General features: G+C 42.1%; 2 protein-coding genes across 3 annotated transcripts in view; one reads left to right on the forward strand and one right to left on the reverse strand.

The window, feature by feature from the left end:
- Positions 1-2,580: 2,580 nt before the first annotated feature.
- On the reverse strand, positions 2,581-10,328 carry THOC7 (THO complex 7). The gene is made up of 8 exons (NM_001098238.4): positions 10,279-10,328; positions 9,861-9,978; positions 8,796-8,923; positions 8,393-8,479; positions 7,126-7,183; positions 4,370-4,436; positions 4,177-4,246; positions 2,581-3,318 (listed from the first exon to the last, which is right to left on the reverse strand). The coding sequence occupies exons 1-8, from the start codon at positions 10,295-10,297 to the stop codon at positions 3,251-3,253; spliced, it is 615 nt and encodes a 204-aa protein (NP_001091708.3). The 5' UTR covers positions 10,298-10,328; the 3' UTR covers positions 2,581-3,250.
- Positions 10,329-10,480: 152 nt separating this feature from the next.
- ATXN7 (ataxin 7) overlaps positions 10,481-13,098 on the forward strand; it is an 80,164-nt gene continuing 77,546 nt past the window's right edge. The window contains exon 1 of one of the 2 annotated variants that reach the window (XM_015293292.4): positions 10,481-10,529. The gene's annotated coding sequence lies outside the window, so the exon portion shown is untranslated. Of the gene's footprint in view, positions 10,530-10,758; positions 12,485-13,098 lie in introns of those variants that run through there. The other variant, XM_025154753.3, reaches the window with a different exon arrangement.

The raw sequence follows: 13,098 nt of genomic DNA on the forward strand, positions 1-13,098 counted from the left end.
TTGTTGTGGTGCAATGAATGGCAGCAGAGGGGCAGTCTGATAAAATGGCATCTGACGTAGAAGTGCATATGGGGCAAAGGCGTGGCATTGAATTCTTCCATCTGGAAAAAAAAAATTGCACCCCTTCATAGATGTTTGGTGCTCATAAACAGTGGATATGAGCACAGAGAGGTAGAAGGTGGCGTGATCCAGCTGTGGTGACACTGGGACACCTCCATGGGTGCAGATAATTATGAGAACAACACGCAGGCTCTTGTTCATTACAGGTGAAAACGCATAACTAATGGTGGTAACTGTTGAAAAACAGCGGTTTTGTAGCTGAGAGTTTGCTCTATCAGTGTGGTTGCGCTTTCTGTATCTGTTGTAGTTCTCACGGATGTAAATATAGGCTGCTCCAAAAGTAGTGCCTTCTAACCTTGGTTACAGGCTGCTCACGTTGTGCCAAGGGCTGCTGACTTTGGTGCGGGACCTTTTGCTGCTTCACAGCGTTTTATATCCCTGAGTGTTTGAAGAGAGGCTTTAGAAATCACGGTAGCTTAAGTGAGAGACTCTGCAAATCCCCCATGCTGGATAAGCATGGAAAACCCAGCGCGGCTTTGCAACCTGAAGAAAAAAAATATATACGTTATTAAGAATCGCCGCTCCTCGCCCGCGGTTCAGGTCGAGCCACCCGCGCTGCTCCCGTTCGCATCCAGCGCTGCCGTCTGCTGCCCTCTGCCGCTGCCGCAGGGCCCCGCAGCCCCCGGCCGGGCGCGTTCTATGGCTGCGCTCAATGGTTCACATACCAGCATAGCATTGTTCTGCTGTACATATTCCATAGAATAAAAAGCATGCGGGTTCTCAGAGCAAAACTGACGCCACTTGTCCACGTTTCCCTTTTTCTTTCCCCTTTCTCCTTCAAAAAGGAGCTCCATGTCAGCTCGTCACTTCAGCATCTCCCCTTCTGACAGTATCTTTTTGTATCCGTGTGGCAATGAAGTTCAGCTGTTGCATTTAGAGATGCAGATGTTTCTCAGCTGCTGTGTCATAAATAAGAAATCCTTCCTGCTTTTAAATGCTATGGTTGTCTCCATGTGTACTTTGGTTGTCGGTGCAGGTAAGAAAGGTCATAACAGGAGAACTTTCTAGGAAGGGCTCAGACAGTGGCAACCATCTGTCCCTGCTAATGTAACAAAAGGAAAAATTCAACAGAAGAACAAAAGGGATGCAGATATGTATTTTCAACACATGGAGCAGATTAGAATCTGAAACTTGTCTTAATAGAAGAGTTTAAATGTTGCCTGGCAGTAGAGCTCTATTTTGTTTCTCTTGGTGCAAATCCACTGTTCAAGAAGTGAGGGGTATAAGCACTGAAAAAAACAGGAGCTAAGATTTCTGAGGCTGCACTTGCAATGAATTGATGTCATACATGTTCTGGCCGCTCTCCGAGACAGTATGGTGACACCACCCTCTTACTTTGTCATTTATGATCTCCATCGTTCATAGATTTGGGACGGTGACTCCTCCCTGATGTAGCAATAATTTGGTATTGTTGCTTTGCAGAATATTTTACTGTTCACTGTTGTTAGGAGGGAGGGGGAACACAGAAGAGTAAATACTTCTTGACAGTGTTATTTTTCATATAAAATCTTCTTTGTTTGCTCCCCTCACCCCCAATCTGCAAGATTTTAAGTGCACGAGAAGAAGAGCATGTCTATACAGGCTTTAACAGGCAAACCTGAGCTTTCCCTGTGTTCTGAGTTGACCAGCTGTGAACTAGAAGACTTCTGACAGCTTATTAGTCTACAGCTGCACTGTGCTACTGAAGTTGTATGACTTCTCATTCAGCTGGCTTGCCTTTAGCAAACTTGGAATGCAAACAGAACAAGCTCAGATGCCTGTTCAGCTCAGTGCACGCAAACTCACTGTCACTGAGAATGGGAATTATGTGGCATTTAGACTACAGAAGCCCAAAGCTGCAACCCCAGAAATACCACTTAGCTGCCACCTTGTTTGAGGAGGAGGCTCCATTCTGTACAGTGCTGTTATTTTAGTCCAACAGCATATCATAGAATGGCTCAGATTGGAAGGGACCTCCGAGATCATCAGGTTCCAAACCCCCCAGCACAGGCAGGGTTGCCAACTAGATCAAGCACTAGAACAGGTTGCCCAGGGCCCATCCAATTCAGTCTTAAGCACCTCCAGAGATGGGGCATCCACAACTTCTCTGGACAACCTACTTATGTCATGGTCTGACCAAGATCCAAAATGTCAAAATTGCCCGCTGCCTTACAAAAACTTAGAGCACACTCAATTCTCTTCTCTTGTCAGCAAGGTTCAAACCTACATTTCTTACCTCCCAGCAAACTGCAGGACAGTCCAGGTGGATACACTCTATGCTACCTAGTAATAACCAAAGTATCTTGGATCCTTTAACATTATAGTTGTTGCCCTACAGCTTACGTTTGTTATCATGAGGAAGGAAGGGCTCCACAACCTATTTCAAAATATTCAGTTGACAAATGAAATCCAGGGGCAGGAAAAAATAATTGTATCAGGACGAGAATCCTAGTTCTACAAGAACAAAGTACTTAAACTGCAGTTTTAAATGTATCGCTTCAAAATGCATTTTTGAAATGGGTGCACAGAACACAGCATTGTGAGGCTCAGATCACTGCAGTGCTTTGGATCAGCTTATGAAAAAAAAACAAAGATAGTATAGCATGATTTTTGTTGGTTTATACTCCTTGAGGAACACTGATAGAAAATACATCACTTCTATAGAATTAGACTAGTGTGTTCTAGTCTACTTTGAAAATTTAAGACCTTGGTTCTGTTTTAGGTCCCATCTGGACTAAGGCATGGAAACTGGGACTTGTGCAAAGGTGCACTGATACCACTGTAATACCAAGTAAGAAAAAGAGGCTTTACCATTCAGCTCAATGCCTACCAAATAACAGAAAACTGTTTGTAAACACTTTTTATTGACAGTGATTTGCAAACACCTTAGTTCACAATTACTGTACAGAAGATTCACCTTTTGTAAGCCAAAACATATTTCCTGTCAAAGTTTATGGATTAACACAAAGGGTCCATCTGTACAGATCTGGAATTGTTTGCACCTGGAACATAAGCAAAACAAGCACTTGTGCATTAAAATTCACAGAAGCAATAGAAAGTTTTCAGCTCCTGCTCTTTTCCTACTGGCTTGAAAACAAAGTGAAGACGTATGAGTATTCTTCAAGAGTATCATCGGTAGTCTTCACAATATTTACTGTTTGGTCTCTGCTTCCATCTGAGTTTCTTGAGATTCTTCAGCTTCTGAAAGTTTTTCATCATCTAAAATAACATATTACTGTTATTTAAATGTGCTTAGATTGTATTTACAAGCTATAGTGCAAAGCTGTGCCAGCTAAAGTATTTTATGTTGATTGCCTTGAATCTGTAGTTGAGCATCACGTTATACAAAATGCTATGTTTAAGACTGATTCTTCAACAGTTATTACAGGAAATATGGGGTAAATCCTGCAGGATCAATTCAAACAAATAGTGCCAGACTGCTACAAATTATATGCCCTATCTTTGTTTATTGATGTTTTATTTCAGCTAAGGTTGTTCCTTCCACTAAACTCTTACTTCCTTCATAAAATTCTAGAAACGGAAAGGTAAACCTTATGGTCATCCAAAAATGTATTTTAGAGACTAATACTTCAGCGAGTGTTATTAATGCTTAATAACAATAACCTGCTAAACTGCATCCAGGATTAACAGTTCATTCTGCTTAAGAAGATCTAGAGGGCCTTAGAGAATGAAAGTCTGCTCTTATGGCCACATGTGTATGTTAATCAGGTCATGCTCACAGACTATACCAATTATTCAGTCTTCAAAGGACATAGCAAGCATCCAGTAAATAATATTTAAAACAAAATTATCTGTATTAGAGCATGAAAAGTAAACATTGATTTTTAAATATGGTTGGTATGATAAAATAATGTTTTGACTGTGTTCTTGAATTTAGCTCTTGTATTTGACAACTTTAGTCCCCATTCTATTGTGAGCTCCCTGCCTCACAGGGTTAAGTCATTTAGCTTTTCTGTATTCAAATTTGCACGTAGCTAGCCCACTGCTGGAAGCTATCTCATCTTCTGATCTGCTGAAACCCAACCCACGCATGTATTACCTAAGAATACCACTTACTTTCCAGTGTTTGCTGAAGCTCATGAATGGTGCTCAGGAGAACGTGAAACTGCTTTCTTCTCAGCTCCAACTGGAATGATCAAGAGTATATTCAGAAAATTCAGAGCATATACAGCCAAAGAACTCATAGCAGATTCTTGTTAAATTATATTCCTATTAAATAATGATGTAATAATCTCTATGAAAAACCTACCTTATCTTCAACATTTTCTTTAATGTGAGAAAGGTGTTGAAGTTCTTTTCCCAAAGCTTCTAGCTGCCTGCAAATAAATTGTCATAGTAATTTATTTTTTTTAAGTTCTCTGAATGTACTGAAAAATAGGTTAAAACTAAGTATTAAATAAACAGCATGGGTAATAGTACTGCAGAGGTAAACAAAGCATACATGTAAAGGCTACTTTACCTACACAGGCAATAAACACAATTGTCAGATTGTCCAGTTTAGCCCTTCTCATTTTCCTGTAATGTCTCCTGTAATTTATGATCCATATGATGAGAACAACCTGTTTCTCTACAGGATAGGTGGATTGAGGCCAATTAATTAGCAGGCAAAGCTATATGCAGGTCAGCAAGGGAACAAAGTTGTTTTTTTCTGAAGCACTGTGAGCTATTGCAACTAGTCTGAGCAGGGAATCACAAAAGGGCTTCCAGTCACGATGGTTGGGAAAAAGCTCTGGTTTAATGCAACCTGAGGGTGTTGTCTATTTCTGAGGTAGTACACTGGTATCTGTAGGGGAAGGCCTTAAATATGGTTGGGTGTGGCATTGTAAACCTTCCTATTATGGAAACAGGCTGACAGCTTATAGGCTTATGCAATGATTTTGCTAGTATCTGGCTTCTAGTTTCTGAAAGGCTTCTGTCTCACCAAACATCGTTTATGCATTACTGTCAGCTATAAGCAGGCAGTGAGAAGACAAGCAATTTTCTAGCAACATCCAAGCTACACCTGGTAAACTTCTTTTACTTTCAGCTCCAGAAAATCTTTGCCTAATCTCATTTTTTCTGTCTCCTTTTCTAAGACTAGTGTCATTGCTTCATGCTGTAACAGCTCTTCTGATAAGGCAGTTAATTACACTGGCCCTGCCATTTAGTGGTTTGGCTCCTGTCACTTCCTGAACTGGCTACTATGCATTACGCATGACTAAGTCAATAACAGCTTCTCCTCCTTTGTGCTGCAGGACTAGTAGTTCCAAGAAATAGTCCCTTAAAAGCATAAAAGAAAGTATTTTTCTGAACTTTGTCCTATTGTGCTGTATGACTTGCTAAAGCTCATGCAATAAACCATGACGTTTCTCCTCACAATTAGTTTTCTCTAGAGTTTTTAGCAATTAAGAGTTGTTAGCGAGTCTCCCTCCACACTGACTTAAGGGTGGTTTTTCCTGATTCACAATATGTGATTTTTCTATATTTTTCTCTCAAACAAAAGAAAGAAAGCCTTGTAATTAAAACACTAGAGGAAAACTTCATACAGCTTTTATGTTTAGTGTTCACATGGTGAAGTCAGTTAAAGCTGGAATACCTATGAAATAAGCTCCCTCTAAAAATGTTTCCATTCTCTTACTATATCCAATTTGTAAAATCTGTAGAATAGAGACTCTGCTATAGTTCAAGTCCATGTCTTGGACTACAGGTATGAAGGACTAAGGACACAAGGGCATATGTTGTAGACATGCTTACAGTGTACGAGCAAAGGGGTATTTCTAACAATATACCCTTCTAAGGAGATAAGAAATTAAGTTTAAGAAAAGCCAAAATGCTAAATTTATTAGCTGAACTTATTGCCATTTATAGCTCTGCTCAAGAAACTTGGATTAACAATCTGGCATCTTAAAAACAACAACAACAAAAAACCTATCAATTGGTTGTTTCCATTCTTAATCAACTGACTTAGCTGAAAAGCTTCACTTTTAATAATCCTTTTTTATGAACCCTTGGTAAGTAGCGTGTCCTGACTAGTGAAGTAAGAAATAGCTAAGCCACAGGAGAATGAGCTGTAATAATCAAGACTGAGGTAATGAAATTCAAGAAAAATATAATATATGAGAAAGAAGCGTATGAAATAGTGTCAGAAGTTTATAGCTAAAAAATTGCTAATATTAGGGTAAATAGTATGATCAAAAATCTTCCTTCTGCTATAAAACAGCATGGGATGTGAAATAATAGCTTCCCTCTACAATTTCATTGAAAACTGACAGCAGCACAAGCTACATTTAAATGAGAAAGCAATCCGATGTCATGCCTTTAATCAGGTAAAGAAGAACAAACTTGTAGGTGCTATGAGTCCTGTAATGTTTCTGTGGCTTAATAATATTCAAAAGATGATCTCCTCGTGACTGCTCAAAATGACCCAGAAGCACAGGTAGTGATCCATACCCAGCTGTGACAAGTAATACTGGAGGTTATATGCAGGACGAGTTGGACAACAGGTAGGTCTTACCTACATGCCAGGGCAGGTTATGCTGTGGTACACAAGGTAGTAATTTATAACCAGGCATGCAGGAACAACTACTAGAAGGAAAACACAGAACAACTCTACAAGCTTTCTCTTGCTTTCTCTAATTCTTATTCTATCTTACTTGCCTGTATGATATATATTCTGCATGATTACTTGCTGCTGCACTTTACAGCACTGCCGCGCTATCTCTCTTTCCTGATCAACTTGTCACTGTTAAACTGCCGTGCATTTACATCTCAGCTCATCCATTCACCTTAACAATGGAAAAACTTCAAATACAAAATTATTAGTAATGCTTCTGAACCCATACAGATAGAGATCAATGAAAGAAAGCTGATAAGGGCACAATTTTAAAATGAAACACAAGTTTTTCTTGCATCAAAAGAAACTGTGTAACAGGGAGGAAAAGGTCAAATTGTGAAAGAAAGAAAATGTCAAATCTGATGACTTGTGATTTGCTGGTTTATTATAATCTAATGCAGTCTCATACTTACTTCAGTGTTTCGTGTCTGTCTGGATGGTGCTGTATGACTTTGGCCAATGCGTCATATTCTGAAAGAAATTTAGATATAATTAGTCTAAATTCTGAAGGTATAGATATAAGAATTAAACATCTCCCATCAGTTCTTTCTACTTCCTGAAAAAGTGTTTTAATGTTTTCAAATCTCTACATGATATCTTGCACAAAAAAAGGAGCATTCACGTAAAAAAGTATAAAAATAAACTAGAACGTATCCAAGTAGATGACTACATTAAAATCAGTTTTAAATAAACATCAGGTGATATTAAGCCCTTACTTACACAAACTTAGCCAGTACTTGTGATAAAGGATGAGAAAACATGACCTTTAGATAGCTCTGTACTGCTTCACATGTATTTCTGTTGTGCATGAATCTTAAGTGTTGCTTTTATATATAATCTAGTATATATATATATATATAATCTAGTGTGTGTGTATATATATATATGTATATAGAAAACTGTGGATAGGATACTACACAAACATTTAAGACTTTTAGAGAAAAATAAAATGCTGCAAGAGATACAACAGCTTTCTTTAACTTTTTGCATGTTAAGAACAACATGATGGTTATATTTCACCTGTTACAACTGTTTTTGTTTTTTTTTTTTTTTAACTACTTATTTTCACATTTCACCTTTTAGGATGCAAACTTTTGCTTTCCCAATTGCTAAATTTTGATAAGACTGTTACAGGGAAATGTTTTAAATTTCAACTAGAAATATCAGTATGTCTTTTAAGAGTAGCAAACAAATGTCTCTAATACCTGGTTTAGAGGTATTTTGCAGAGGCCATATATAGAGCTGGTGGGTATGCAACTGGCACAACTGTTCCTGTATCAGCTCTTACTTTCCTCCTAAAGAGCTGAAGGAATACACTTACATGATTTTCGGTGCTGGGTGTAAGCCTATTTAACTCTTTTGTCTTGCTGCTAATAATGTGCTTTAGTTCTTCTTAAGTCAACTGAATTGTCAAAATGCTCGGGAGGGTTTCTTTGGCTTGAGAACACCTCTGAGCTACTCCCTAAGTATTCCTGATGTTACATGTCACTGAGATTTACCGCCTTAACCACCAAACTTTCAGCAGTCTGTGTGGAACCCACCAGATAGCACTATATGCACCATTAACGATGACAGCATTTTCTTCTGCATTTTCAAAAACGCGTAATCTGTTTTCTGGTACAACGTATCTTAAAAGATAACACATTAATAAAACCACCCGGTGTAAATATTGCCCCTTACCCTGGCGATTTTTTCTAATTCTTTTTGCTTGCAGGATTTGCTTCTTGCATTCAGAAATCTTCTCGTGCGCTGCAGCTATACTGTTTTCTTTAACAGAAAGAAACAAATCAAACAACAAACGCCAACAATCCATTCTGCTAAATCATCACAAACAGCTCTTCATATTTTACGCGATGGCCTGCTAGCTCCACGAGCTTCAAAACTATCTATACTTTAACAGACTAAAAAAAGTTTTTATTTATACCCAGATTACCCACTGACAAGCTACAAGGGCAAGCATGAGTGCTATTGAAGTATTCTTTTGGTCACTCATCATATGTTTACATTCTGCTTATCAGACGTGACTCGAGCTTCTTTATGAAAGAGAAATTCAAATAAGAATAGTTTTTTTTCTCATCTTTACCTATATCCTTGTAGATCTTTTCATAGTTTTCCATCTCTCTCAGGTTCATGTCATAAACCAGAAGAGTTTTTCCCATTGAAAATTCACACTGTGATAGAGTACTCAGCATTCGTTGGTACTGACTGTAACTGAAAGCAAACAAAACGTTTATTCCTCAGCAGCATGAAAATACCTGCCCAGTTTTACACAATGAGAACACAAAGCCTCAGGTAATGTAAGGAACAGTTAAAATGACAGCAATGATTAAAGTAATAAAATATTTCAAAGATTAAGTGCACAGTTGTTGAAAGTGCAGTTAAAAATGAATGCTGCACTGATTAATTCTATCATTGTGTCCTTAAAGGTGCAAAGCAGCATTAGAGCAGGGGCAGACTGCTTCAGGGATTACACCCTTCCCAACCAGGGCTGGTTCTGTGACCACCACGATTAGTGTTTTAACATTCCAGCGCTTCTCTGTGCACAGCATCAGCACAGGGTGTCCTCCTGGAATATATATCTAGCATCAGCACAGACCCTACAGCAGAACAACATGTTGCTGCTCAACCTTTAGTTCTTTGCCCTGTTGTTTTCCTCCTTCTTTCCAGGGCAGTACAGCAGAAGCAGCACAACTCCCACCTAGCAGAACAAATGCAGAGCCGCCAACTGGAACACTCAAGTCGTGATCCTGTTGTAATAACGGGACTGCTGACTCATGAAGCAACGTGCCAATCTCCAGAGCCCTCACAGCACTGTTAGACTTCGGGATGGTTTGCTCTGTCATTTTTGACCCATCTCCAGTGCACGTTTCTTGCCATAGCTCCTGGGCTTTGTCCTGAGAACGACATAGCGCCAAACATAGCGGAGATCATAGAATGGCCTGGGTTGAAAAGGACCACAATGATCATCTAGTTTCAACCCCCTGCTGTGTGCAGAGTTGCCAACCACCAGGCCTGGCTGCCCAGAGCCACATCCAGCCTGGCTGGATGCATTTTAACGCAGTTTACTTTCTCTGTCTAAACAGAAGCTCAGTTTTATGCTGAACTGCAAAGCAGTGAGTTTCAAGACTTAGAAGCAGCAAACAAATACCCTTCCTCCTGAGATCCAGAGTTGCACCACTTGATGAAACTCTTCACCAGCAGATTGATCCGCCTGTCGTCCCCAGCTCCGTCGCCATCAATTAGAAGCCGCTTGCGGATGACTTCATCTGAGGAAAAACTCGGGTTTAGCGCTCCGTGCTGGAAGCGTGGCACGGCAGGGGCTCACCCAGGAGGACGTGGGTGAAATAAAACGCGTTAAATACGCGGGGCCTGGGATCGGCAGGGAGCGCTGGGCCCGGGAGGCCCGGCGGAGCCCCAGGCCCCGGCACGGAGCGCAGCGGGGCGGCCCGGAGGGCTCCGCGCGGGGTGAGGCCGCGGCGCGGAGCCGGCGGGGCGCGGGGCTTCCCCGGGGAGAGCGGCCCGGAGCGGGGGCAGCGGGAGGGAGGGCAGCAGGGAGGAGGTCTCACCGTCGGTCACGGCCCCCATGGCGGCGAGCGGCGGAGCCGGCGGGGCGGCGGCAGCAGCGAGTGAGGTCAGCTTCCCACAATGCAGCCGGCGAGAGCGGCGGCCATGGAGGGGGAGGCGGCGGCGGCGGCGGCTGGGGCCTGAGCCGGCTGGCGGCGAACGCGCGGCCCGGCGGCGGAGCGGCGGGGAGGGCCGGCGGGGAGGCCCGCGCCCCGCGCGGAACCGGCCCCCTGGCGAGGGGCGGCCCCGCCAGGTGAGCGGCCGACGGGGGAGGGAAGCGGAGGTCCCCGCGCCCGCAGCCAGGCTCCACCTCCCCGCCACCGCGCCCCCGGCCCCGCCGCCCCCCGCCCGGGCCGCCCCGCCATGCCCTCGGCACATGGCCCGCGCCCTTCGACGCCTGGCATCGAGGCGTGGGCCCGTCGCTGCGGGCAGAGGGGAGCCGGGCCGAGCGCTCCGGGCCGTGCTTGGGGACGTGTCCCTGGTGTGTGGCTTGAGATGAGAGGCCGAGCGTTGGGGCCGAGGGAAGGATGCGGCAATGTTGTTCCTGAGGTGTTTCCCGGGGTGCTGCACTGTGGGTGGTAACCAAAGCGGGTTGTTTCTACGTGGAAAAGCTAACCAGCGCTGGGGTGTGCTGGGAGAAAAGAAGTATTAAGCTGTTGGATGAGATCAAGTGTTGGGTTTTTCGCCTTTTGGACCAAAATGTTGACACTTGTGCCATGCTACAGTTGATAACGTTACTGTAAGGTGTGTTGGTACGGTAATGGTACGTGAGACGTATATCCAGGCCTTGACATCTCGGCATTACCTCCTCCTCTTGGTTGGACACTAAATACACGCAGGCTCGTTGCTCTCGGTGCTTTGCATTAACAGAAGATGGGTGTAAGGAAGAAAGAACCACGTCAGCGTGCGGTGTCATCTCTGTCTTCCTGCTTTTAGGGTCGTGAGTGGTGATGGGCTCTTTTTTGGTTCTGGATAGAGGTGTGTAACAGGAGTTTACATATTGCTAGATTGTTGCAAGCCAGCAGTTTGGCTCCTGAAGTGGCACCTGGTAGGTTGTTGGCGAGGTGCTGCTGGAAAGGGCTACGGCGAGAGGTCATTAAAGCTCCACCTGAATTTTTCTGAATGAAGAATTTCCAGTGTAGATAAACTGGGTAAACATGCTTTCTTCTTGCCATTTTTATGTATCTCTGCGTGATTTGTGAGTGATACAATTTGATGTGAGAATGGCACTTCCTGCAGTTATTCAAAGTTTAGGCCAAAGAGCGATGAATCCCTGAACTATGCGTGTGCATGCGACAGCACCTTCATGAAATCTGAATGTTTCCATGCAATGTATTTGGTTTGACAACAATGTTTGCCTTTCCTAAGGCTTTGGTCCCTTTGGTATTGATTGAGTGTTCTGGCAAAGGGTGAGAAGGCAGCCTAAGTGAACTGTACAGATTTTATACAGCACAGTTTGTTGCTGCTGTTCCCTCTCTACCCACTGATTACCCTTTAGAACTATTATCTTCAGCATCTTGGAGCATCCTGGTCTTATCAACACTTAATACTATTCTTGCCATTCCCTTAGCTCTTTACTTTTCTACTGTGATGAGAAGTTGACCAGAACTGTAGGGTATTGTAGATGGGAACTGACAGTTACTCATTTAATAATGCAAGAATACTTCTGTGTTATTTTCTGTCATTTAATCTAATATTTTCTCACATTGTGTTTATCGTTCCAGTGTTGGTCAGGTAGCCTTATTAGACTCTCCACAGTGACAAATACCTGGAGTAATTAATTTAGAACACAGCAGTCCGTATAATTAGTTAATAATTTTTAATGACTTTTATGCCATTCTTGACTTCATTTGTGTCACTGATTACAGCATTCTTATAAAAGCCCTGTCCTGGGTCTTATAAGAAGAATTTAGAGAACAAAGCCATTATTTTTTTTGTTCTAAAACAGAGCTTTTGGGTATCATCAGTGTCCATTAACTTTCCTATTTCAAAATGGGAACTAGAACTTGGTAAATGCATCATGAAGAATCTCACTAAGGCTACATATTGATGTTAAATCCTGCTATCTTTCCTCTTCTGTTTTGCCACGAGGTGTTTTGCCCAAGAAGCCAGTTCCAGCTTGCTGGATTTCTATACTCATTGAGTATTCACTATGTCTTTGGAGTCTTCTTTCAGTTCGCTCCACTTCCAAGCAGAGTTCCTCATCTTGTAAGTATAAAACAACCTTTGTTACACGTGTATGGGGTGCGTGTTGCACTAGTCTGTACCCGAGGATGTTTTTTGCATTAATTCAGTGTTTGCTGTAGGTCTCTGGAACGGGCTTGACTCACTCTTATTTATTTTTCCTTCACCAGTTCTTGTATTCTGTGCAGATTCCATCAGCTGCAGGCTTTTATGTAATCCTTCAATTAACAGGCAGAAATACTGAGTAGCATTGGACCTTCCTTAAGAAATCAGTATTGCAGATTCATGTGGTAGGAAAAAAATGTCTTGCACAGGACATAGCATATTCCTCCATGCCAGGTAATTTGGAATAAGTACCTGTGCAAGCTTTCAAACAAGCTAACATGATGTAGATTTTCCTCTTTCCTTGAATTCCTTTACGTGTGCCATACAGTAAGACCTTGAAGCAGCTTATCCATAATAATTTGTTACATACCTGTCCTTGTCTAACCAGTGAAATGATCCTCTGTAATGTTTCCAGGTGTTCCTGGATACAGTGTAAGCTACGTACCTTTAGTGCTGTGAGATGTTACACATGTGTGGAAGTGGCTCAGATTTTCATCATTATCCTCTCTTTTTTTTTTTTTTTTCCTAAAAAA

The sequence above is a fragment of the Gallus gallus genome, chromosome 12 (genome assembly GCF_016699485.2).
Source record: "Gallus gallus isolate bGalGal1 chromosome 12, bGalGal1.mat.broiler.GRCg7b, whole genome shotgun sequence".
Classification (NCBI taxonomy): Eukaryota; Metazoa; Chordata; class Aves; order Galliformes; family Phasianidae; genus Gallus; species Gallus gallus.

Excerpts from the sequence above, each read along its gene's own strand:
- THOC7 (NM_001098238.4), bottom strand. Across the intron at positions 7,184-8,392 it reads AATTAGAAAAAATCGCCAGG|AATATGACGCATTGGCCAAA; the intron begins GTAAGGGGCAAT and ends AATTTCTTTCAG. Across the intron at positions 4,247-4,369 it reads AAGAAAATGTTGAAGATAAG|TTGGAGCTGAGAAGAAAGCA; the intron begins GTAGGTTTTTCA and ends TGATCATTCCAG.